Source organism: Balaenoptera ricei, chromosome 7 (genome assembly GCF_028023285.1).
Source record: "Balaenoptera ricei isolate mBalRic1 chromosome 7, mBalRic1.hap2, whole genome shotgun sequence".
In the NCBI taxonomy this organism is placed as follows: Eukaryota; Metazoa; Chordata; class Mammalia; order Artiodactyla; family Balaenopteridae; genus Balaenoptera; species Balaenoptera ricei.
Window position 1 is genome coordinate 121188990 of NC_082645.1, and position 24441 is coordinate 121213430.

At 65.3% G+C, this 24441-nt stretch overlaps 1 protein-coding gene across 2 annotated transcripts in view; it reads right to left on the reverse strand.

The window, feature by feature from the left end:
- KIF1A (kinesin family member 1A) overlaps window positions 1-24441 on the reverse strand; it is a 92279-nt gene that overhangs the window by 45780 nt on the left and 22058 nt on the right. For both annotated transcript variants that reach the window (XM_059929119.1, XM_059929121.1), the window contains exons 2-16: window positions 23313-23480; window positions 15988-16064; window positions 14710-14889; window positions 13952-14017; window positions 13373-13551; window positions 12190-12301; window positions 10803-10880; window positions 10441-10506; window positions 9951-9968; window positions 7451-7526; window positions 6132-6210; window positions 5340-5482; window positions 3576-3709; window positions 2574-2653; window positions 2250-2325 (exon numbers count right to left, since the gene is read on the reverse strand). In XM_059929119.1, the coding sequence (XP_059785102.1) occupies window positions 2250-2325; window positions 2574-2653; window positions 3576-3709; window positions 5340-5482; window positions 6132-6210; window positions 7451-7526; window positions 9951-9968; window positions 10441-10506; window positions 10803-10880; window positions 12190-12301; window positions 13373-13551; window positions 13952-14017; window positions 14710-14889; window positions 15988-16064; window positions 23313-23418 (1470 nt within the window). In that variant the 5' untranslated portion in view covers window positions 23419-23480. The remainder of the gene's footprint in view (window positions 1-2249; window positions 2326-2573; window positions 2654-3575; window positions 3710-5339; window positions 5483-6131; window positions 6211-7450; window positions 7527-9950; window positions 9969-10440; window positions 10507-10802; window positions 10881-12189; window positions 12302-13372; window positions 13552-13951; window positions 14018-14709; window positions 14890-15987; window positions 16065-23312; window positions 23481-24441) is intronic.

Below are 24441 nucleotides of genomic sequence, written 5' to 3' on the forward strand. Positions count from 1 at the left end.
TTGCGGGGAGCGGGAGCCCGGCCCGGGCTGCCTGCTGCCCTCTCTCTCCCCAGGACCTTACCGCCACCTGCCCTTGGCCTGGCCTCTCGGGGGACACAATATCCTCCCAACCTGGCAGAGAGGAGAGGAGATGTGAAGGAAAAGGCTCCTGAGGAGGAGATTTTGATGGGGACCCCAGAGTCTTGGTAGGACAGTTGCCAGGCGGCACTTGAGGGGCTGGGCTTCGGGAGGGGCTGGGACCCCAGCTCTGAGCACCTGAGGGCCCAGGGAGTGCTTGGAGGCTGTGGTAGGCCCTGGGATGTGCAGGGCAAGGCTGGGTCCCATGGGGCCTGGGCCTGGTCCTCCATCCTAGAACAGGGCTGCAGGTCCCCATTCCAACCGGGGCAGCCAGGAGCTGAGGGCCCCGGGATTAGGACGCTGGGCAGGGAGGGGTCGGGCCCTGGATGCCAGGGAGCAGAGAGGCTGTGAAAAAAGTCCCCCTGAGCCCCCCAGGTCAGACGCCCACACCTGTCCTAACCACGGGTCTACCAAAGCATGACCCAAAGCCAAGGTGACCACCTCTCGCCAGCTGCCCCGTCTAAGCACTGCCCTCGGCTCCCCACCCCATCCCGTGCCCAGGGCAGCCACTGCAGGCTCTGTCCACTGGGCCTTGGGCCAGCATCCCCTATCTTCACTTTCTCCGCTGCTCTCACCCGGGGTCTCTGGGCCCCGACACTTCCTGACCTCACACCCGGTCCCGGGCAAGGATTCTGCAACATGCCAGAGGCTGGAACAGCTTCCTGTTTCCCACCTGGCACCTTGGGGCAAGCTGCCCCCACCCTGAGCTACAAACCCCTCTAACACCCCTGCACAGGGTTGTGGACACCTGGTCATCAGACACAGGACAGACCATCCACAGCGGCCCCTTCCCCTGAGCACAGAAGGCGTCCAGCCAGGAAGGGCCTGTGCTCCCTCCACGGGGCCAAGCGGGGGACCCAGCTGGCCCATGTGCTTCTCCAGAGTCCTGGGGACCCCACTGTCCTCCCACTCCTGGACAATGTCCAGACCCGGGGCCACCAGCAAATCCCTCTGCCACCAATGAAGCCAAAAGACTGCACAGCCAGTCTCCCGAGGACACCTGTACCCCAGCTTCGCCTGCCCACCCCGGGGCACTGTGCCCAGAGGCAATGCAACGGCTCAAGAACAATGCATTCTAAACGAAAACCAAAGGCCTGTCCAAAAGGGAGTGAAGTAGGACCCCACCAGGGTGCCACCTGCTCCCCGCCCTGCCGAGGTCCTCCCAGGCACCCCTCCTTCCTGCTTCTAGGCCTCAGGTGCCCCCTGGGCCGGAGTGCATGGGTGCAGAAGGAGCCTGAGGAGCCTGTCCCTGTCCCCAGGGAGCAGCCACCCTAGCGGATGTGCCCATCGTACCAGCGCCCCGTGCTCCTTTTCCCTTGGGGCCCCAATGGCTCAGCGGGGGCTCTACATGCCGCCAGCTTCGGAGACTGGCAAACAAAGAAACGCTTTGCTGGGGTGAAAAGTCAGCCAGGCACTTCCTCACCAACAAGGCAGCAGGGGCAAGGCCTGCAGAGTCCCATGCTGGGGTCAGAACAGACCGCCACTGCCTTCCAGGAAGGCTTCTGGGCTTGAAGCTAAGCTCCTAAGGGCTCTAAGGGTCTGGCAATCTTTGGGGTGGGTGCATGGGTGTGTGGGTCTGGGCCCTAGAATCATGCAGAGACTTTTTCCCTGATATTCATGCTTCGCCCCATCTGAGCTACTGAACAGGGGGTGGTGCTCTGCTCCATTGGAGGGCCGGGGCCATGGGCAAGCTGGGCCTGGGTGGGAGAAGAGGGGTCCCTGCTGGGACAGCCAAACCTTACTTTAGCCAATCTCCAAGAGGGCAGCTGGCTCCCAGCTCGTGTCCAGCCAAGCCCTGCCCATGAGGGGTGCAGGCTCCTGGGGGGTCCAGGCCCCACCTGTTCCAGGACCCCGGTCTCACCCCAACCTGAGGGGCCCAGTCCACCCCTCAGGCAGCTAAGTGACCTCCCTGACGCCCTGAGGCCATAGAGACAAACCACCACGAGGAGGCAGGCTCTAGGCTCCACACAGGGAAGGGATGGCTGCGGGGAAGCCTGGCCGGGTGCCTGGAGTCGCTCTCCCTGCTCCCAGGAGGACCCTGCTGGCCTTCCAGGAGCTGACACCCTGCCAGGGGCCGCAGGTCCCCCAGCCCTGTCCACATCGGGGCAGCCCAGAGAATGGCCGGCTCCTACCTTTTTGGGAGAGAACACCCCCAGGGTGCCGCCGTCCTCCCTCATGGCCACGCCCATCTCGGCCAGCAGCGCTTCCCTGGGGGACAGAGCGGGGGTCAGCACCCACACGATGTTTCATCTGGTCAATGAGTTCAGGTGCCCACTTGAGGGACTGGTCCCCTGACTGGGAATCAGGTCAATGGGGCCATTGGTGACCGGGGGGGGGGGGGGGGTCACTGGATGAGAGGGGACGGGTATGTCCTGCACTGGACGCGGCCACCCCTGGGTACAAGAGCCGAGAGCTGAGCACAGGGCTGCTGCCGGCCCCCCGCCCGCACCGCCCACCTCTCCATCCGGATGGCTTCCGTCCGCCGCAGCTTCTCCTCCCAGGTCTCGTTGAGCTCAGCGATGATCTTCTCCGTCTCCTGGGGAGCAGACAGAGCAGAGCGAGGTCAGGGCAGGGGGCAGGCAGTGGGCAGAGGCCTGGGTGCCAGGCAAAGAGGAGGCGAGTAGCCGGGCCTGCAAGGCCCGACACCCCAATTTCCAGGTCCATCCAGGCTGCTCGAAGTCTGAAAGATCAAGGTGAAGGGCTGAGAGCTAATACGTGCAAAGGACGCGTGTCTTTCCTGTGGACACACCCAGAGAACAGAGAGAAAGGCAGAATAAACCCAGAGGGAGAAACAAACACGTGGGGAGACGCTGACACCGGTTCTGAGGCTCGGATGCCCCTGGACCACGGGTGAGACAGACGACACTTCCCACACCAGCACCGCCTCCCCATTTCCTTCCCAGTCCCCACATTCCAGTGGGCCTCTGCACCCCAGGTCCATCCCGGGTGGATGCCTCCCACACCCCAAGTGGGACCCTATCCCCCCAGTGGAGCCCCCCACCTCAGGTGGCCCCAGGCGGGCCGCACAGCCCACCCCTCATCAGCCCGGGTCTGGCGCCTGTGCCGTTGTCCCCTCTGTCTGGGCTCGCCGTCCACCGCTCACACCCACAACTTGTTCCCACTCGCTGAAGGAAGCCAGTAACCCAAACCCTAAATGCAGCCGCCCGTGGCCAAGCCAGGAGAGTGAAGACCACGCAGGAGCAGGTATAAGCACGGAAACCCGGGAAGGAGAACACAGATGCCCTAGGACCCCCGCCCTAATCAGCAGATGGGCCCCATGGTCCTGGACAGGGCGCACCGACCCCCTGGATGGGGTGCTTGGGGTCGGGGGCCGAGACGCACCCCGCGTCCCCCTGCATGGCTCACTTCACCTCTGACCAAGCCCCTCCGCCTGCGACCATCCAAGAGGAGGGATCTTGGCCTAGCGCCCACCAGGTCCGAGCCCGGCCCTGCCTCACCTTCAGCCTTTCTATGGCCTCTTCACTGCCCGGGGCAAACAAGATGCGCTCGTGCAGGCTGGACACAGAGGCGGCACGGCTGGACAGGGCCGAGAGCGAGGACGAGGGGCTCACGCCCACCAGGGCGTTGGTCACTGTGGAGAGATTGTCAGGGGCTGGACTCAGCTCCGCCCCGCCACGGTTACGGTTATTGTTCTCAAGGTCGGACACGTCTACGGGAGGAAGGGGGGCAGACAGACGGGAGGAGAGAAAAGAAAGACCAAGTTGGGAAAAACCAAGAGGCAGGAAAAGAGAAGGTAGCAAGCAGGGACCACGAGCTGGGCGCCCGGACGAGCACATGCAATGCTGCCCCCGCCACGGTGCGGCTGCGCCGCCAGGTCCCTCGGCATCCCCGCCCAGGGCCTGCGCTCCCCCCGCACACATGCCAAGCCTGCGGGCCACCGGCCTCCCTGCCCTCCTGCCCACCGCCCTTTGCTGTCACTGCCCGGCGGCCCCCCTGCACCCAGGCCCTGACGCTCCTCCTCATCCTCTCTGCCCCACGTCGCGCCCGCCACCCACCAGCCCACCACGCACCCTGAGCTGTGGGCGCGGGCGGTGCTGTCCACCCCGCTGAGCGCCCTGGCCGAGCCGTGGACTGTGGGACCTCCGAGGGAGCCCCCACTCCTCCACCCCAAGAAGCTGCTCTGGGCCCCCCGCCGCCCTAGCCTCCCTGCCCCCCAAGGCCCGGGAGTTGGGACTGCCACACCCCCTGGGGTGGGAGGTGCCCAGGCCCCTCCTGGCAGAAGCAGACACACAGCAGAGCAGCGGCAGACGTAGGACAGCACGGGCACTAGGGAAACTGAGGGCGCCCTGTGGCCCCTGGGGTGGGGAGGCCCCAGCACGTGCCCCTGCCCAGGGAGCCGGGCCCACAGCCAGCGGGAGACGCAGGCTGGGAGGACGTGGCAGCATTCACACTCCTGGCGTTTCCAGGGGAAGGGGCCTTGGGGTGGGTGGGGTCAGAGGGGGGCCGGAGCCAGGAGCCGGGGATGGACCCGGCCCTGTGAGCTGTCCCAGCCCCTGTGCTGACATTCAGGCCTCTAGGAGCACGGCAGGCAGAGAGCCTGACCTCAGCCACGCTCGGCCAGAGGAGGCCTTGACTGCCCCGCGCCTCCCTGTTGCCTCAATTTCCCAGCAGACGCGGGGGTGAACCAGGATCACGGCTCGCAGGGTGCCGTGAGAGAGAGGGCTCAGGTCCCCCAGCCCCCAGAGGGGGAAGGCCAAGGAGGGGTGCGTGCGCCCCGCCCCCCCACCGTGCTGCCCTACGCCCCGCGGGGCCGGGCCGAAGCAGGGATGCGCAGAGAGCAGCGGAGGGGATACACACATTTGGGTCCTCCGGGCACAGTGTTGGCTAAGGGGGGGGGAGGCGAGGGGGAGAGACAGAAACAGAAGAACAGGTTTGTCTCCAGAGGGCGCCGTCGCAGGCCAGGCATCAGGTAGGGTGGCGGTGGTCTTCAGCTGGACGGGGGGACAACCCCGGCACCGCGGCTGGCCGCTGTGGCTTCCGGGAAACCGTCACCAGCCTGCTTGGGCCAGCGGCAAAACCAAACCGTGCAGCTCCCCAGGCCCAGCCCAGAACCCCGGCCCCCCACCCAGAGGTGGCTCCGCCTGGAGCCCGGAGCAGAGCCTGGGCCTCGGGCCAGAGGGGCCGCGAGGGCAGTGGGACCTGCCCCAGCCCCAGAGTCCCGCTGCCCTGCCCGGGACGGGCGGGCGGGCGCAGACACTCACTGTCGGCGATGTCACCGAGACCCTGGGCATACAGCAGGTCCCGCAGCCGCGTCACCTCATCCTTCAGCTCGCGGATCAGCTTGTTGTTGGGGTCCTCGTTGATGACGGCGTTACAGCGGATCTGCTTGGCCCGGTCCGCATACCTGGGCGGCAGAGGGGGGTTGGGGGCTGTGCCGCCCGGCGGCCAAGGGCACCCGGAGCCCCGCCTGCGCGCACCTGCAGGGGCATCTCCGACAGGGAGTCACCAGGGCCACTGACCTACAGGGGGGCTTGCCACTTGGGGAAACCGAGGCCCCGGGAGGGGAAAGGACAGGGTGGAAACTTCTCTGCACGACGAGGCCTCCGCACCTGGACTTGTGGTCCCAGGTGGACGGTGCGAATCTAACCTGCACTCCAGCCCTTTGCGGTGGCAGCCAAGAGGCCAGAGCGCCGAGCCAGACCGCTAAGCTGCTTCCCGCAGCCCGGGACGGCCCCTGGCCAGAGGGACCTTCAGACACGCCTGCCCCCCCGTGGCTTGTTAAAGACCCTGGTGGCTCCATGGACCATGGGTGGGGGCGAAACGCTCAGCCCGCGAGCCCAGCTCTCCTGGTCAGATGGCAGGGCCCTGGGCCACTCGAGGCCACAAGCGGTGGGAAACGGAACGGGGCCCGAGAAGCGCCAGGTGCCCTGCCAGCCATTTGGAGCCTCAAGAAGTCCAGGTGAGCCAGCCCTGCAAGGAGGTACCTAGAGGATCCACTACTGCCCAAGCCGGCTGGTGGGGGACAGGGAGGGTCCACCCCCCTCGGGACACACCTCAGCGTGCTCAGTGTCTCATCGTAGTTGATGTCTGCGGGGCTCAGCGCCGCCACCATCGCTGTCCGCGAGTTCCCGCCTGTGGGAGGAGAGCAGGTGGTCCCAGCGGAGGGTCAGCCCCACTGCTGCACCCCCCCCCCCCCGCCCTCCCCCCGCACAGGTGTAGCTGGGAGGTGAGCAGACAGCAGGCGGCCGGCCTCCCTCACCGAGCCGGGCACCTTGCTCACTTTTCGTCTACATAAAACCATGCTTCTCTGACATTTGGGGTCACATTACAACCAGCAGGCCTCCCACTCCCCATAATAAAGAGAAAAGTTGTGGAGAGTTTTATGGCCTTCACTACAAGGAGACTGTTTTTGTCCCATAAAAATTTCACTTTTATCTTTCCTATTTGGAACACATTTCCTAATGTTTCATATCAGATTCCCAGCTCGGGTCACATGGATCCCGGCGTCAGGAAACGCACGGACCCACAGACCTCAGGGACCTGTGTCCCGGGGACCACATCCCCAGGGTGTGGCCTCCACACAGACTGCGAGGTGACACTGCGAAGGGCTCAAGGTGCCATGCTGTGAAGGGCCTCCCAACCCACCCTGGGGCGGGACCTGGGTGTGGCCCTGGGGGAGAGGCCTCCCTCCCGGCCGCGTCTCAGGTGAAGGGACCCTCATTCCTGTGACTCTCGTGTCCTCTCTCGGGGGGCCCACCTGCCCCCGGGGTCTCCCATCTGCCCTCTCCTCCACCGCGTGGCCTGACACTGCACCCGACGCTGGCCCGAGCCGGGGACCAGCTAGGCTGGTTCTGGGGTGCAGGGTCCAGCCATGCAGCCGAGGAAGGCTGGAGACCCCCAGCTGTCCACGTCCATTGGGTCAGCCCGGGGCTCAGTTTACGTTCCTGGGTGTCAGGCCCCCACTGTAAGTGTAGGTGGGGAGGACCCCAAGGCCATTTTGGGTGGGAAGACATCGGAGTTGGGGCGTTTCCGGCTCCGTCTCCCCATCCGTCCCACTGGCTCAGAGCTCAGGTGGAGGGGAGGAGGGGGAACCAAGGCAGCCCCCCAAGAGCCAGCCAGAGGGCTCCCCAGAATCACCGAGGCCCAGAGGGTGGCCTCGGTCTGGGCGTCACAACCCTGAGCCAGCAGCGCCGACACAGCGGCTGCTCATCTGCAGCCCCGAGGGCCACCCGGGTCCCCGGCTTGCGTCGGGCCCCCGGGAGGAGCCCCCGGGCTCGCTGCTCCGCCCGGAAAGGATGGGCACCCTCCCCGGCCGGGGAGGACAGGGCGGCGGCCGGGCCGGGTGTCGGATCCGGGTCGGGCGAGTCCTCACCCAGGTTTTCCCGGAGAAGCCAGGTCAGCACCGAATCTCTGTACGGAATGAAGTCTGTCTTCTTCTTTTTCTTGTTCTGCAGGAGAGGAGCGTCCAAGGTCAGCCCCGAGCCCACCGGAGGAGCAAGGAAGAGGGGCTCAAGCACAGGTGGGTCCCCGAGGTCCAGGCTGCCTGGGGATCAGGGCGGGGCCCGCTCCCAAGGCCTCTCCAGCCCACCCCAAGCCTCAGTGCCTCCGCTCGGGCTGCTTCAGGGACTTGCCAGCACGTTCCCTGGCCTCCCCCTCCTCCGTCACCACGGTGTGTCTGGGCCACACGGCCGGCCGAGCCCGGGCAGGCTGATGCCAGCGGCCAGGACCAGTGCCTCCACACTCCGCGCCGTCAGAAGGACCAGCGCGAGCCCATCGGCCCACAGACGCCGCCAGCAGCTCTGCCGACTGAGGGGAAGAGACCCCTCGCCTGCGGGAAGCCCTGCGGGGCCCCCTCCCCGTGCACGTGCAGCCGCCTCCGCCTCCGCCAGGCCCGGGCCCGTCCCGCCTAAGCGGCTCCAAAGCCCCCAACAACCTGGCCCCCCTCCCCACCCCCTCCCCCCGTCAGGACGAGGCCCCCTCAAGCGCCACTAATCGTGGCAGAGGAACTTCCCCACGTCCCTCGTTCGTGCACATTTTTGCTTCCGGAGCGTCCGCTCCGCAGCGGCCCCCAGGGCCCCGCAGGGTGTCCTCAGGGTGCAGACACGGCATCCCCGAGGGGAGCCTGCAGGGCCCGCGAGTCACGGCCGCTCCCGGGACCCGCCACTGGGGGGCGGGAGGAAATGCCGCGCGGCTCCCCCGCGAGAGGGCAGGTGTGGGAGCGTCGGGCCACCAGGGCGCAGCTTCTTTCCCACTGCAGACTTGGTGGGTGAAGAGACTCTACTTGTATCGCGTGTTTTGATCACTTAACTCCTGAGAGTGAATTCCCTGCCACGTCTGTCACATTCTCGTTCCCACACTAAACGCCCCACGGTCACCCGGTCACCCCACGAGGAGCCCAAGCGGCGCCTCTGGCTCGGTGGCTCCCTCACACGTTCCGCCCTCCACTCCGCCTGCCCGGCCTCGAGTGCCTCAGCTCCAGGACCTTCGCCACCCTGACCCTCCGCCGTCCCGCCGGCCGCCCCCCCTGCCAGCGGCTCCTCACACCGCGGGCGCATCCAGCTGCAGTCAAGCCTTCCTGAGCCCGCGGCCAACCCATGGCCGCTTCCGCTAGTTCACGGTCAGCTGCTTCCTGATGGCGCTGGGGAGCGGGTCAGGCCCGGCCCTCTGGCCTCATCACCCACGGGCCCCCCCGCTCCCGGCTCCCGGCGCTACCCCCAAACTGGTCTCGCCCTGTTCCTACGAAGCCCCCATCACAGCTCCTCACGGTCCCTTCCTTGTTCCCTCACACGGTTCCCCACACCGTTGCCCAGAGTTCCGCGCAGCTCCTCCCACTCCCTTGCCGAGCTCCCCTCGCGGCTCATCACGCGGTCCCTCAGTACTTCCTGCACCTCCTCACGCAGAGTGCCTGCCCAGAGCACCAGGCTCGCAGCACAGCCGTGCGCACAACTCCTCCCAGGGCCCCGGCTCCCACACACAGTCCCCGCGCCTTTCACGCACAGCCCCTCAGTCTTCACACGGCTCCTCACGGTCCCCGGAGTCCCTCCGTCTCCTCACAGTTACCCGTTCACTTCCCCCAACACGGTCCACACTTGCCCATAATTCGCCACACAGCCCATCTCACAGGTCCTTGTGCATCTGCCCCCGAAGCGTCTCACGGCTCCTCACACAGTGCCACCCGGCGTCGCGGTTTCCGCACTCTCTCACCTCCTCACAGAGCTCCTCACAGCCCCTCCCGGGACCCCCGCCTCCGCACGTGCGTCCCCCCACGTCTCCTCACACACATCCGCACGGTTAGCTCCTCTCGGGCCCCCACGCGGCTCCCCTCGCGCCTCCTCGCGGCCCCTGACGCCCGACTCCTCCCCCCGCTCCTCACGCACGTCCTCACGCACGTCCTCACGCGGCTCCCCTCGCGCCTCCTCGCGGCCCCTGACGCCCGACTCCTCCCGCCGCTCCTCACGCAAACCAAGCTCCTCCCACCTGGGCACCTCACACCTCTCGGCGGGCTTTCCAACGGCAGGGTGAGTGCCCACCGGGTGCTCGTCAGCCCCCAGGCCCCCGCCCTGGAGCCACCGCTCCCATGACGCCCCCGGCCCCCAGCCATGCTGACGAGAGGCCGCCGTCCTGCTCAGGGTCACCCTCACAGCCCAGTTCTGTCCTCTGCGAGGCTCACCCCCGTTCATTCATCATGACCTCATTTCCCGCCATCTCTCATCCACCCCCGTGGCGCTGCTCTCCCCGCACCGGCACCGGCCCAGCTCTGATCGGGGCTGGTGTGTCCCGCGGCTGCGCTGCTTCTCAGGCTCCCCCCACACCCGCCTGAGAGGGCTGAGACCCCCCCCACTCCCCGAGAAGCGAGGAAAGAAGGTGCTTACCTTGTTGGGCCCAGAGTCCTGCAAAAGCAAAGGCAGAGTCTGAGGACGGAGCGTGCTGGGCCCAGGGGCGAAGGGGTGGGAGGAGCCCAAGCACAGCCCGAGCCCCCCTCGCCACACTGCCTCCCCTCCACCGCCCACCAGGCCCAGCCCCTCACCCCGAGGGTCCCGGTTCCCCCTGACAGACAGCCCGGGGGGCCACCCAAGGTCACTGCCCTGCCCGCAGCCCAAGGCCACCCCCACGGCCCTGTGGGGAGGTGGCACATCCCCATTTCACAGGTGGGACAACTGAGGCTCGGGAGAGTGACAGGGTCATGGCTCCATCTCCACCCCGGGGACCCCCCTCACCTCCAAGCCTCTGGGCTTTTCCGTGAACCTGGCCCCACAGCAGGGACCGGTGGCCGCTCCCGGATCCCCCCAGCAGGGCAGGACGGAGGCGCCCGCTGTCCCCCCACCCCGAGCCCAGCTGTCGCGGCACTTGGAGCCCGCTCACCATCTCGGCCAGCGCGGAGATGACCTTGCCCAGGGTGGTCAGGGACTTGTTGATGTTGGCTCCTTCCTGCGTAGGGAAGATGAGGCCGGGCGTCAGGAGGCCTCAGGCCCCTCACTCCGGCAGGACCGGGCCTGAGCCACTCGGCCCTGATGGCGGCCCAGCGACCAGCCCTCCGCCGTTGACCCTCCCCGCTTCCCCGTCCCACGAGAGCAGGAGCAAAGGGGGCGCCCACCCAAGGCCGGCCCGCCTCCCCCGCCCCCAGGGTCTCGGTCCTTGCTCCCCGCCGCCCCCTGGCCCTGCAGCCGCTGGGCGTCAGGCCCCGCCGGCAAGCCGGAGGGGACCCTGGTGGGGGGCGGCCCTACCTTGAGGCGCGTGCCCTTGGCCCCGGTGGAGTCGGCCCGCTCGCTCCCGGCCAGATCCACCAGGCTGACTTTGCTCACCTGCGGGGACACGTGTGTCACGTGCAGGAGCTGTGACGCTGCGTGGGCCCCCCCTCCCCGGGGCCGGAGCGCCCAGCCCTGCGGAGCACAGCGACCTCTGCTCTCAGCTCTCCCCGCTCTCCTCTGAGGAGGAGGCCACCTTCCCTGGGAGGCTGCACGGCCTGCCCCCAGCAGCTGGCGCCTGCTGTGCCCTGCCTGCTGGCCGCTCTTCACCCGCATGTCACTGTCGCTATCACCCGTGCCACAGACCAGGCTCATCGTGTGGTGGGATCTGAACCTGGCTCCGGGAGCCCCTTCCCCCACTGCCCGCTGCCCCCGGAGCCGCCCGGGCCCTGGGCAGGGGCCCCCTCCCCCGCACTCGCACAGCCCGGGCTGGGCAGCCGCATGCACCCGGCGAAGCCCAGGGCTGCGGGCAGGAGCCGCCTGGTGGGACCGCCAGCTGCCCTGAGCCCGAGGGGTGGGAGCAGCAGGCAGCCGCAGCCAGGCCGCCGGCTCAGGTCCAGCTCCATCACCCCCGCCCTCCCAGGCCCCCGGGAGGACGGCGCCAGGCCGGGGTGGCCCGGCATCATCAGGGACTGAGCACCCAGAACTCCCCCCGGCCACTCTGCGGGCCCCAGGGTGCTGCCCCCGGGAGCAGGGCCTGGCTGGCAGGGCGGCGATGGGGGTTGCCCAGTCAGAAATCGAGATGCCTAGGGTCACAGCCACGGAGGGCGCCCGCCCTACTGCCCCTGCAGCGCCCACAGGAGGCGTGTCTGGATAAAGGCCCCAGGAGACGAGGCCCCTGCCTGGGTCCACTGACAAGGCCAAGGCTCGTGGGAAAGGCATCTGGGGCGGGGGCAGTGGGCGGGGCCGCTCAGCACAACCTCTCCTTTGTGCTCACAGATGCCGGCGCCCACGGGGTGACGGGCACCCCCAGCCTGCACCAGGGCCCACGGTCAGCCTGTGACGGGCACTCACAACCTGCGGCCTTCGACACCGCCCTCCAAGGGCCCCCGAGGCGTCTCCGGCCAGTGGGGCTGCCCTGGAGACGTCCCTCCTCGGCCCTACAGTCTCCACCATAACTGCCTGGCAGGAGGCTGTTCCAGGGTCCACGGCCCCTCCACTCAGTCCCTTCCACACCCACGTGGCACCAAACACCGAGAGGAGGTGGCCTCGCAGGCCTGGCCAGCCCCTCACCGAGGCCCAAGCTGGGCAGGGAATGGTCTGCGCCCATGCCTCACGGGCCGGCATCCGGCTTGGCCTCCTCGCCCGCCTGACCAGCCCGACCCAGTCCCCGGCCGGGGGCCCCGCCCGCCGAGGCTGAACTCACTTTCTCTGTGGTGATGTTGGTCTCTGCATCGTGGCGCTTCTGCGTGAAGATGATGTTGAAGACGGCGTGGGAGCGGCTGCTGGTCTCGTTCATGTTCGTGGCTGCCACGGTCCTGGGGAACAGAAGCCACACGCGGTCACCCAGTGTCCCGTGGTCGGGCGTGGGGGCCGCTGGTGCTGCTGGCCCGCTCGACCAGGTCACTAGACGTCACCTCCCTGGGCTCCCGGGGCCGCCCTGCCCGGCCTGGTGGCGACCGTGCCTCCTGTAGAGCTCGGGCGGGGCCCACACTGCCTGCCCACTGCGTCCGTTGTGGCTCCTTCGGCCCCCAACTCGAGCCTGGCACTCGGGGCCCCGTGACTGGGGGTGCCCTGCTTCCAGGGGCTGAGCAGAGCCCCCTGGGCGGAGGCCTGCAGGCTGTGACGTGGAAAGACCCCCAGAAGGGAAAGGGGGCTCCACTGTCCATCCACACTGCCGATCCGGGGAGGGCCAGCACGGCCTTGGGGGAGAAGGCCCGAGGCTGCCGAGCGGAGGCCAGTGGTTGGTCCCGATGTCGCTGCCGTGCAGAGCCCCCAGGGAAGCCCCCAGGCTGGGCTCCTGCCTGACAGCTGCCTCCACAGAGGTGGAAGAGCCCCCAGGGACCCCTGCTGAGTGCAGGGCAGGCCACTGGCCAGGGATCCTCACCCTCCCGGGAGTCCCTGCGTGGCAGAAGGCGGGGGACTGTTGCCATGACAACCAGGGCAGACCCTCCTAGGCTGGGAGGCCCGGGGCAGCGTGGTCACGGAGACCAATAGCTCATGGCCGGCAGCACCTTGTGGCCGACCCTCCCCACGTGCCCCCGTCCAGAGGGCCATCTGCCCTCCAAGCAGGCAGGGCTGGTCCTCACAGCCTGGCCCCACCCAGGGCAGCCACCGCCCCCCAGGGCGCACAGCCTGACCCCCCAGGAGGAGCAGACCCTGTGTAGGTGACAGCGTCCCCTTCCCGGGGGAGCTGGAGGCCCCCATGGGCTGGCATGTGCCCTGGATGTCCTTAGGCCCACAAGGCCCACACCTCCATGGGGGCCGCTGGACAGACCCCATGGGGATACCAACAGGCGCCCCAAGGACAGGTGTCCCTCGGAGAGACTCGGAGTTGCGTGGGTGGTAGGGGGAGGGCAGGGAGGGTGGGGGCGTCGCCCCGCACACACCGGGCCTTGTTCCCTGAGTCCATGAGGTCCTGGATGTCATTGTAGGAGGTGACAGCCAGCTTGGACAGGTCCTCCACGTAGGGCCCCAGCAGCGGGTGCTCCCTCACGCGCAGGTTGCCCTTGTTCTTGGGGTTCAGAAGGTCACGGACACGCTCGCAGTAAATCTCCATGTAGCTGACCTGCGGGACAGAGATGACATCGGGGACCTCTGAGGTGGGGGGAGCACACAGTGCGCTCCAAGCCAGCCGGTGCGGCCAGGCCCCCCGCACGGACGTGCCAGTGGGGGTGTCAGTCCACCCCCTGCCTGGCCCTCCCCACACATAGCCATGCCTGGGGCTCACCCAGCACGGTCACACTGGGGCCACCCGGGCCACGGCTCAGCCTGGGCCACGCAGCTCGGAACAGCTGCTCAGTAGACACCGCAGAGCAGACACTGCCCCTCGCTCCTGTGCCCAGCGCGGGCTGGCATGTTTGCAACGTGCACGCGTGAATGACAAGCTAAGGGCACAGACCAGTGGCGGGAACTGGCTTTAAATCAGTAAAGCCACGTTCCAAGGGACAGATGACGGAGAGCCCTACCTCCACGGAGTAGGACATGTTGTCATTGGTGGTGTCGTTGATGCGGGAGAAGAGGTCCTCACAGAGCTGCAGGGACAGAGCACACCACCAGACGTGAGGCTGGGCTGTCCCCCGAGCTTCACCCCTCGAGGCGCTGTGGCTCCTGCAACCCAGGCTGGACTCTGCTCTCCCAGGCCTCTCCCGCACCCTCCCACTCCACCTTAAAGGCACTGAGACGGTCTGTAGCCAAGGAGCCACTGTCTTCTGCTAACTCGGGGGTCCCCCCAGCCGATGTCTGATCCCCTCCTGCTCCTCACACCATCCTTGCCTGCATGAGGTGAAGGGTCTACCATGCTACAGACCACCCAGCATTCTCCCCTGCCCTGACCAGGTCAAGTACTGACCAGCTCAGGTTCAGAGACCCACCCAGTGGGCGTCCCCTTGTCCCGGGCCTCTCCCTGCCGGGACCACCAGCCCTCACAGCCCTCCCAGGGAAGGTCTGCCCCTACCAGCGGCTGTCCCAGCCTCCCTGTCTTATGGGTGTGACCATGGTGGGCATTGCCCAGGCCTGGGGCCCTCCGCAGCTCCCCATCCGCGGATCTGGGTCTCCAGCCTCTTCACAGCCCGTCTGCCCCACGCTGCCCCTCCTGCCCTGCCCTTCCACCCCCCTTCATGCTTTGCCTTCCCTCCTGGCCCTCTGCTCTCCCGGGTCTCAGCTTGTGCTCCCCCGCCTGTCCTGCCCTCACCAGGTCCCCCACCCCTGCCCCCGCCCCACATGCCTGCGGGATGATGCCCTGCTGGTCCTTCTCCTGCTTGCCCATCATGGTGTAGGACTTGCCGGCCCCGGTCTGCCCGTAGGCGAAGATGCAGACGTTGTAGCCCTCGAAGGCATGCTGTAGCATCTCCTCGCCAATGTCGCGGTACACCTGCTTCTGTGAGGCGTAGTTCATGTCTTCCGGCTGCAGGACAAGGAGGGGGAGCAGCTGCAGGAGGCTGGGCGTGCTGTGCCGGGGTCTCGGCCCATGACGTTCACTGAGCGCCTGCATCGCACCCAGGGCCTCCGGGCGCCAGGGCCAGCACAGTGGGGAGGGACGCCTGCCCGGCCCATCCACTCACAGGAGACCCGGAGAGGGGAAATAATCCTGCCTGGGCCGCAGCTTCCGGAAGGAAGGGTGGGAGGAGCCAGCCAGTCTAGGGCCAGACAGAGTGGAAGGGCATTTTAGTAGTGGGAGCAGCATGTGCAAAGGCTCAGAGGTGGGAGTACATGACGTGGTGCTCAGTGTAGCAGCCGTGGGAGTGATGAGGTGGGGCTGGAGAGGCAGCAGGGCAGGGGCCCAAGGAGTCCATGGTCCGGGCTATCACCCCTGGACGCTGTCCTGAAGACAGTGGTCACTTTAGGCAGGCCCAGGGTTACCCTGACGACGTGAGAGGAGGGGCTGGATGGGGAAGGTGAAATGGGGAGCCCTGGGGCCGTCCCGGGACCAGGCACTCAGAGGTGTGACCCAAGGTGGGCCCTGGCCTTGGGGCAGGGGGCCTGGACACCTTCTAGGATTCAGGAGGCTGGGGGATGGGAGAACTGGTGTAGACCAGATGGGGGATGTGGAGGCACAAAGTCCGGGGGTCTCCCAGGCTCCTGGGGGAGGTGGAGGGCGTGCAGGGGCTGGCGCCAGGTGGGCAGCTTCAGCTTCGGACACCGAGCTTGGGGTGTCTGGGGAACAGGAGATGCTGGCAGGCAAATGGTTGTACGGCTAGGACCCTGGGAAACTGCCCACAGTGGGCGGATGGCCCCTTGGTCCCTGCCGCAGCTGGGCACAGTGTGTGTCACGGCTCAAGGTGACCTTCCACACACAAGGCGACTTAGGAAAGCAGGCCCCTCCCCACAGGCCTCACACCTGTGCCCCCACCTCCCAATCAGCCCTGCAGAGGAGCAGGGTGGTCCCTCGCCCCATTGGCTCAGAGAGGTCAAGGGATTGGCTGAGGGCCGCACAGCGAGCAGGGTTGAGCTGGCATCCACACGGCAGCAGCCCACCCATCTGGACCCCCAGCCCTGGGCTTACCGAGGTGTGTGACCAGTAGGAATAGTCGAAGCTGAAGCTCTTGGGCATCTCCTTGGGCTGTTTGGGGTTAACGATGGCTGCGGGGAGGGGACAGGCAAGGTGTTCAGCGCTGTGCTGCAGGGACAGGCTGACCCTGGATGTGCCCGCCCAAGAGGGACCCCAGGGCAGGGAGGTGGGGTCCTCAGAGGCCTTGGCCCCGACAAAGCCAGCCCCCCTGCCAATGGGCAGGGACAAGGGCCCTGTTTCCCGGCAGACGAGCCATCTCTGCTCCCTCCTCTGTCTGACCTCCCCCCGCCCCCCACCAAGGCAGCCCAGAGCAGTCCCGTGGTGCAGGCACTGGGTCAGACCTCGAGCCCCTGGCCCATCCCACCTCTCGGGTCCACACCCTGCTCGCCCCACCAGCCCAGGTCTGCCTTGTCTGCTCTGCATGCAAGTGCTAGGAGGCGCAGCACAGTCACAGCCGTGTCCCTGCTGCTTTGGGGCCCCATCACGCCCACGTGCTCATCCGTGTCCGGGGCGTGCTGGCTGTCCCCCCGCAGGGACACCACACATATTCCTCCTCCTGCCGAGGCACCTGCAGGTCCCATCCAGGTTGCTCTCAGGGGCTGTGGGACTGTCCTCTGCTCAGGTCCTCCCCCACCCCATCCCCCTCCTCCAGCAGCTGCACCTGGCCTGGCGGGAGGCGGTGCTCACGAAACGTCGGTTCATCGAAGGAGGAGCAATGCCGCCGGCACAGCCTGCCGGGCCTGCCGAGTGCCCCGGGAGCCCCCCAGGCAGGGCTGAAGCACCCCATGTTTCCCAGGCCCTGGACAGGCCTCGGCTCCCCGAGGCCCGGGCTCAGCAGGCGGCGGGTCTTCGGTGGCTGGGCAGAAGGGGCTGCGGCCCCCGCGCCCACCAGGCTGCCCTCTGGGACACTGTCTGAACCCCCGATGTCTGTGTTGATAGAGGACCCCGAGGACCCCCGAGGGCCCACCTGGCCGGGGGTTTTCACCTCCACCAGGAACGTGGGCCGTCCTGGTGGGAGAGGGCTCCAGGCCACCGCCCCACCTCATCCCATCTGAGGACCACATTCCCCCCACCTACTTGGAGATGAAGGACATGTCTGCCCACCCCTTGGATTGGCTTTCCTCAGCTGCAGTGGGCTGGGGGCCTCGCCTCTCTGGACTCCAGGACACCCCCACCCTTCCCCACCAGCGCGTGTCCAGGGTGACCTGTAACTCACACCAAGAGAACAAGCCCTGGCCCTGTTGCAGGTTGAATTATATCCCCTCAGAATTCACATGTTGAGTCCTAACCCCCAGGACCTCAGAATGTGACCTTATTTACATACTTGCAGACGTAGCTGGTAAGGATGAGGTTACCCTGGAGTCAGGTGGGCCCTAATCCAACATGACTGGTGTCTCATAAAAGGGGAAATTTGACGCAGACACACACATAGGGTGAAGGCCATGTGAGGGGGAGGGGAGACTGGGATGGTGCTTCTACAAGCCAGGGGACGCCAGGCATTGCCAGAAAACCACTAGAGGCTGGAGAGAGGCAGGGAATGGATTCTCCCTCTGGACCTCAGAAGGCACCAACCCGGTGACACCCGGATCGGGGACTTAACAGCCTCGGGAACTGCCGTCTAAGCCGTCCCGTCCACGGTGCTCTGCTCCGGAGCCCTGGGACGCTGGGACCCCCACTGGCCTCGCCCCACTCGGCAGCTGCCCCGGGCCACGGCTTGGCGGGCAGGAGCTGACTGGCTCTGGGTCCCAGACCCCAGGCTTGAGGGGTTCTGGGAGATGACCCGGCACCCTCGGGAGGCCGGCAGGAGGGAGCAGGTGACTGACCATCACAGCCCTTTCTTTGGAGCCGAGAGGGGGTCACGTCCATGCTGGCTCCGGGAGTGAGGCTGAGAGGAGACTTAGCCATCCCGGTTTCAACTCCTGCTGGGCCTGGGGATGCGGCCGCCAGAACCCAAGCGCGGTAATGCCGGCGCCATGGAAACAACAATCACGGTGTCTCCTGAGCGCACGCAGCCTGGGCAGGGCCCCCAGCGCCCACCAGTGCCCCACCTCCGTCCACCTCCTCCCCCCACCCCACCCAGCGGCTCTCGCTTGCCGGCTGCGACACCTGCCCCCGGCGCTGACCTTGCTCTGACTGTGTCCTGGTGCCGGGGCGTCTGCTGTATACCCTGTGTGGACCGGGAGCTCCCTGAGGACCCCCCCGACCAGGGACGGGGCACAGATATGCTCAAGGAACGCTGGGTGGGCAGGGGACAGCCGGCTGCGAGGGTCAGTGAATGCGGAGTGGGCCACGAGGAGAGCCCGACGTGGGGACCACTGGGCAGAGCTGCTCTGGCCCGCGGGAACTGCTGTCACCTGCCCCCTCCCCCTCGGGTGGGGTCCCCTGGTGCGGCTCTGACTCCCGCCCTGGTCCTGACCCCCAGGTGTCCTGCGGGGGTCCTGTGGTGTCTCCGTCATCACAGATGGGGTTCTGCGCTCCAGAGGGGACGGCCCTCCCCAGGGTCCACCCCAGGCCTGCTCTCCACCGACGCCTCTGAGCCCTCACCAGGGCGGCCTGCCTGGACTAGGGCTGGACGGGCAGCCCCCCGTCAGCACTGAGGCGATTGGGTGGGGAGGGGCTTCCCGCGCAGCTCTCGGGTCGCTTCCTCCCATGGGTTTGAGGAGGGGGGCGGGACCGCGGGCTTGTTGAGTGGGGGGTTCCGTGCCCTCCGCCCCTGCTGCAGGAGCACACAGGGACAAAGGCGACAGCTGTGAGGGGCCAGCTTGCATGGGGGGCGGGCACAGCAGGGACGGCGCTAAGCAAGGGAAGCCGTGTTCTCAGGGTCTGAAGCCCCACAGCCGTGTGCCGTGCCCGCTCCTTCCGGGCGCCGTGGCCCAGCTCTGAGGAATTCCACGGCTCTGTGGTTAAACCCTGCGTAGCTTGCAACTGTCCATGGGGAGAGCACTGACACCACGGAAACCGGCGAACAGGGGTGCGTGTGTGTGTGTGTGTGTGTGTGTGTGTGTGTGTAAGAGAGCAAGTGAGGGGCCTCGCTAAAATGGAGACCAAGACATCAGTGTCAGGAGTTTCGGGGACGTTCTCCCAACACGGGGCACGTGCCAGTCCTCATGAACCGTCAGTGGGGGCTCTCGGAGAATGGCACGGCTCCTCCCACTGACCTGGCTTGGCTCCCACGCTCCACGCCCCTGGCAGGGCCCCCGTGCCCCCAGCAAGGCCCCCCACGCCCGTCACTGCCTGCCTGACTGCGATCGGTGGCCCTTGTCACCAGCCCGTCTAGTTCCATCTCCGTGTCCCCACTGGAACGTCACCCCCAGGGCAGTGAGAGCCTCTGTCCTGCTCCCCGGGGCCCGATGCCAGCAGTGGAGCCTGGCGCGGGCTGGAGCTCAGTGATGTGTGAGACGTGGACGTGGAGGGACCCCCACCTTCTCCTCCCGTGTGGTGACATGTGCTGACCTGACCCCACCAAGCCTCGTTTCCCCACCTGGGCCGTGGGAGCGTCCTCAGCCCTGAGGGGCTCAGGCAGCCCTAACCCTAACCCTAACCCTAACCCTGCAAGTGGAGAGCCCGCTGCGACTCTCACGGGTGACCCCCGGGGAGAGGCAGCTCAAGGCAGGGAGCGCCAGGGGCATCCTGGCCTGGGGCCAGCCAGTGACGGCAGGCCCCCAGCACCCTCGGCCGAGGCTGCCGACCAGGACTCCGCTGGCCCCCAGGGTCCCTCCTTTGACACGTGTGCAGAGCCATTCCTCTATTAGAAAGGCCTGCACCGCGTCACCACCTCCTGGCAAAACCAAGCTCCCTTCTGTGGACTCCCAGGCCCAATCTCACTGTATTTGGAGCCCAGATCATTCTAGAAGAGTGATGGCAAATGGGGCCGACTTCTCGGATGGGTTAAGTGTTGAGACCGCACGGGGGCTGCTGGTCAGGCGGATCCCGGTGGACCTTCCAGGATGGTGGTCCATTCCCTGAAAGCACACACCGGGCCCAGCTTGCCAGGGTCCAGGAGGAAGGCTGGCGGCCCGGCCCTGAAGGCGTCACCCTGTGGCTTTGGGCGGGTCCCTCCCCTCCAGGCACTGTCCTGGGTTGAACAGTGTCCCCTGGAACCTCACACTGTGACCTTATTTGGAAATAGGGTCCCCGCTGTAGGGACAGAAGCACACGTCACGTACAATTTGGTTGGCTCACAGAATTGCTAGATTTGCTGTGTTTCAGATGAAGAGTGCTGTTATCCAGGCCATGATTACAGGATAAGAATTTAAATTGACTTTTAAGTGTTTCTAATTTCTGTGTCCCAGTGGAGAGTCCAGGTGGCATGTTCAGAGAACTGGGGTCTCCTGCTGTGCCCCTCGTTTTGAGATTCAAGGAGTATGTCACCACCCCCGCTGGCCGGGCTGGCCAGATCATCTCCCACCCGGACAAAACGGCCACGAGCTGCTGCCCAAACCCAGCTCCTATGAGCATCTGCCTCAGGTCGGCTCTGGAGCCGCCTGCCCTGCCCTAGCCCCTGTCCCAGGACCTCCAGGAATAAAGCTCACCCTGCCCTCCGACGCCACTCCTCAGGCAGGCTTCCCTGTGCTGAGGGCTGCCTCTCTCTCTGTGTCTGTCTGTCTCTGTCTGTCTCTCTTTGTCTCTGTCTCTCTCTGTCTTTCAGTCTCTGTCTTTCTGTCTCTGTCTCTCTCTGTCTCTGTCTCTCTGTTTTTCTGTCTCTCTCTCTATCTCTTTCTGTCCCTATCTCTATCTCTGTTTCTCTCTCTGTCTCTCTGTCTCTGTCTCTCTCTATATATCTCTCTCTGTCTCTCTCTGTCTGTCTCTATCTCTCTCTGTATCTCTGCCTGTCTCTGTCTCTATCTCTGTCTCTCTCTCTGTCTCTGTCTCTGTCTCTATATCTCTCTGTATCTCTGTCTCTGTTTCTGTCTCTGTCTGTCTGTCTGTCTCTCTGTCTCTCTGTCTCTATATCTCTCTCTGTATCTCTGTCTCTGTCTCTGTCTCTCTCTGTCTCTGTCTCTATCTCTGTCTCTCTCTGTCTCTGTCTCTCTCTGTCTCTGTCTCTATATCTCTCTCTGTATCTCTGTCTCTCTGTCTCTCTCTGTCTCTGTCTCTCTCTGTCTCTCTCTGTCCCTCAGGCCCCAGGCGGGGCACAAGCCCCCCTGAGTGCAGCCCACCGTCACCTCCAGCTGTTTTGCTTCCGTGACATGAGCCCCACCCTGTTCTGGGCCGCCCCCAAGTCCCAGGGGAGACACGGGGTCTGCCTCTGATCCTTTGTTCTTTCTGTCCATTCTACAGGCTCCCGTAGGGTTTGGTCACCTGTGAGCCCCTCAAGCCGAGACCCCCAGCTACTGTCTAAGGTGGCGACTGTGCCGCTGGGGCCTGGCCCAGCATGGACGGCGATTCTCACAGCCATTCCTGATGTCCTGGGTCACCCAACAGTGACGTGGCCAACCCTATCAGCTCCTCGTGCGGATGCCCCCTGCCCACCCAGGGTCACGTTCCCACTCAGGGTCACGTTCCCGCCCGGGGTCACAGCCCCTGGCTTCCCACCTTAAGGCTTGAGTCACACCTCCTGAGCACTTTCTCCAGCCTCGAGGGGGCCAGGCTGGAGATACAAGAAAGCCAGGACCTGGACGGACCCTCCGCCCGCGTTGGGCAGCAGCTGAACAAGACCCCCAGCCTCCTGGGGCGGACACCCCAGAGGTGCACTCTGTATTCAGAGGGTCCCAGCGAGCTGAGCCCCTGCTGCCCGTGGCGGCCACCTGCTCGCCGACGGCCCCTCGCGGCTTCTGCACCCCCGCAGTGCATCCAGGGACCACCTCCCACATAAGCCCTCGGCACCCAAATCCTCATCTCAGTTCTGCTTCCGGGACCAAGCCGAGGCAGCACCATTCACAAGAGTCACTGTGAGCCCCCAGATATGCCCAACAGACCCCCACAGGCTCTGAGTGGGGCCTCCACAACCTGCCCCAGGGGCTCCTGCAGAGACCCCCAGCCACGCCCGAAGCCTCAGCCCCTCAACAGGCCTAGGGAGGCAGCCGCCATCAGCGCTGAGCGCCCTTCCCCTGGGGCAGCCCCTCCCTCCAACCTGGCAGATAACAGAAGGGGTGGCGTTACTCAGGTGCGGGCGAGGCCTATCCTCCTCCTACACCCCGAGGTCCGCTCGGTGCGGCTCACACCACCGGAGCCTGCGGTGACGGCAGCAGCTCTAAGTGCAAACCTCCCGGCTGAGCCCCGCCAACCCCACAGCTGGGAGAGAGGACGGCGAATTCTTGCTCTAAGTCACCAAGCGTGGAGACGGGCTCTTGACCAGCAGGAGATGACCCAAACACTGGTTTGACTTCCAGGGGACCCCAAACAAGCCCTCTAACCTACAGTGTTAGAAGCAAGGATGCCGGCTCCCTTTGCGGGTAAGGGTGGGTGGGTGGGGCCGGGGAGGGGGGCTTCCGGGTGCCGCATCGCTCTGTTCTCAGCAGCGGGGTGCTGCTGAGAACTCCCTGAGCTGCACACTGGGCTCTGTCCACTCTTCTGCAAACGTGTCCCAACTCAGGACAAAGTCTGCGGCACCAGAGAGAGCAAGGGGAGGCTCGGGGCCAAGTCCCCTCTGCTGCCCCGGCAGCCAGGTCCTGTGTGCTAGAGCGGCCCTGGAGGCCATGCCTGTCCTTCGGACCTTCTCGAAATTGCCATTCTGTCTCTTACTACTCCTTGTTCATCCTGTTGACCCCAGGCCTCCTACTTCTCAGCAAGGCTTGAGATGACTTACAATTAGAAACAAAACAAAAGAGCAGACAAAGTAAAAAGCAGCTGAAACAAGACAAGAAATCAGGAACCTTGTGCCCTGGGTTGAAAAGTGGCCCCCGCCAAAATTCCTGTCTACCCCGAACCTCAGAATGTAAGAAACAGGGTCTTTGAAGATGTAATCAGTTGTTGAAATGAGGTCATACTGGATTAGGGTATGCCCAATGGTCAGTGTCCTTATCAGGCCACACAAAGACACAGACATTCAGGGAAGAAGCCACGTGACGACAGAGCAGAGATTGGGGTGATGCAGCTGCAGGCCAAGCTGGCGGCCGCAACTGGAAGCCACAAGAGGCAGGAAGGATCTTCCTCCAGAGGAGTGTGGCCCTGTCAACACCTTGGTTTTGAACTCTGGCCTCTACAACTGTGAGAGGATAAATTTCTGTTGTTTTAAGCCACCCAGTTTGTGGTCATTTGTTACCGCAGTCCCAGGAAACCAGCACCCGGGGTGGACAAGGAGGGAGCCAGGGCCGGGAGGCCCAGGAGCCATGGCCCCGAGGGACCAGCAGCAACGGCAATCCCATCGCAATACTCACTGGTGGTGCTTCCGGACATCTGGATGATGCACTTGGAGTCGCGGCTCATTTCTCGGGAATTGAAGGGGCGGACACGCACCGCCACCTTCACCGAGGCCCCAGCCATCTCTGCGGCCTTTGTGGGTCACTCCTAGTAGCGGCAGGAGCCCCAGCAGGCACAGGAGACACCTTGGGAAAAAGGGAGACGTGAGTTAGAAACAATATCCAAAAAGGCAGAACAGATGTTTCTGGCTGGCAATGACAGGGGCTAAATGACACCTGCTCGGATAACCAGTCCGCAAGGAAGGGGAACAGAGCAGGGCAGCTGCAGGTGAGAAATGCCACGAGTTTTGGGAAAGAAAGCCAACCGGATGAGAGGAGCCTAGGAAAGCTGGAACCTAACAGGAAATAGCCAATTCGCTCTCTGGGACCCGGAAAGACTCCAGGTGCCTCTGAAGGTCAGAGGCTGTGTGGGACTGAAAACGTGTGTTTGTGGAAAGTTAGCAGAGGGAGTGTCAGGCCATGTCATGGGTTAAATTGTATCCCTTGAAATTCACATGCCGAGTCCTAAACCCCGGGACCTCAGAACGTGACCTTATTTGGAGACAGGGTCCTGGCACTGTAGCTGGTTAAGATGAGGTCCCACTGGAGTGAGGTGGGCCCTGCCCAGGGTGGCCAGTGTCCTTATAAAAGGAGATGCGCACAGGGAGAGTACCACGTGAAGACAAAGACAGAGGTCTACAAGCCAAGGACTGGGGGTAAACTGCCGAAAGGCAGGAGAGAGGCAGGCAGTGGTTCTCCCCCATGGCCTCGGAGGGAACCACCCTGCAGACCTGGGACTTCCAGCCTCCACACTGTGAGACAATACATTTCTGTTGTCTAAGCCCTCAGTCTGCGGTACTTTGTTACGGCAGCCCCAGCAGAGTAATGAAGACCCCGAGACCACCTACCCCACCTAGTGAACATCCAGGACCTGCCCCCTGCCCCATGCCACCATCAGGCAGGAGGCCAGAGGCTACCCTCTGGGAGAGTGAGGCTCCGTCCAGCCTGGAGTTCTGAGGACCAGCTGAAGGTGGGTGTGAAAAGCCCAGTGAAGATGCCCAGTAGTGGGACCCCAGCCTCCTCCTCCTGCTGCAGGGCCCCCACCTGC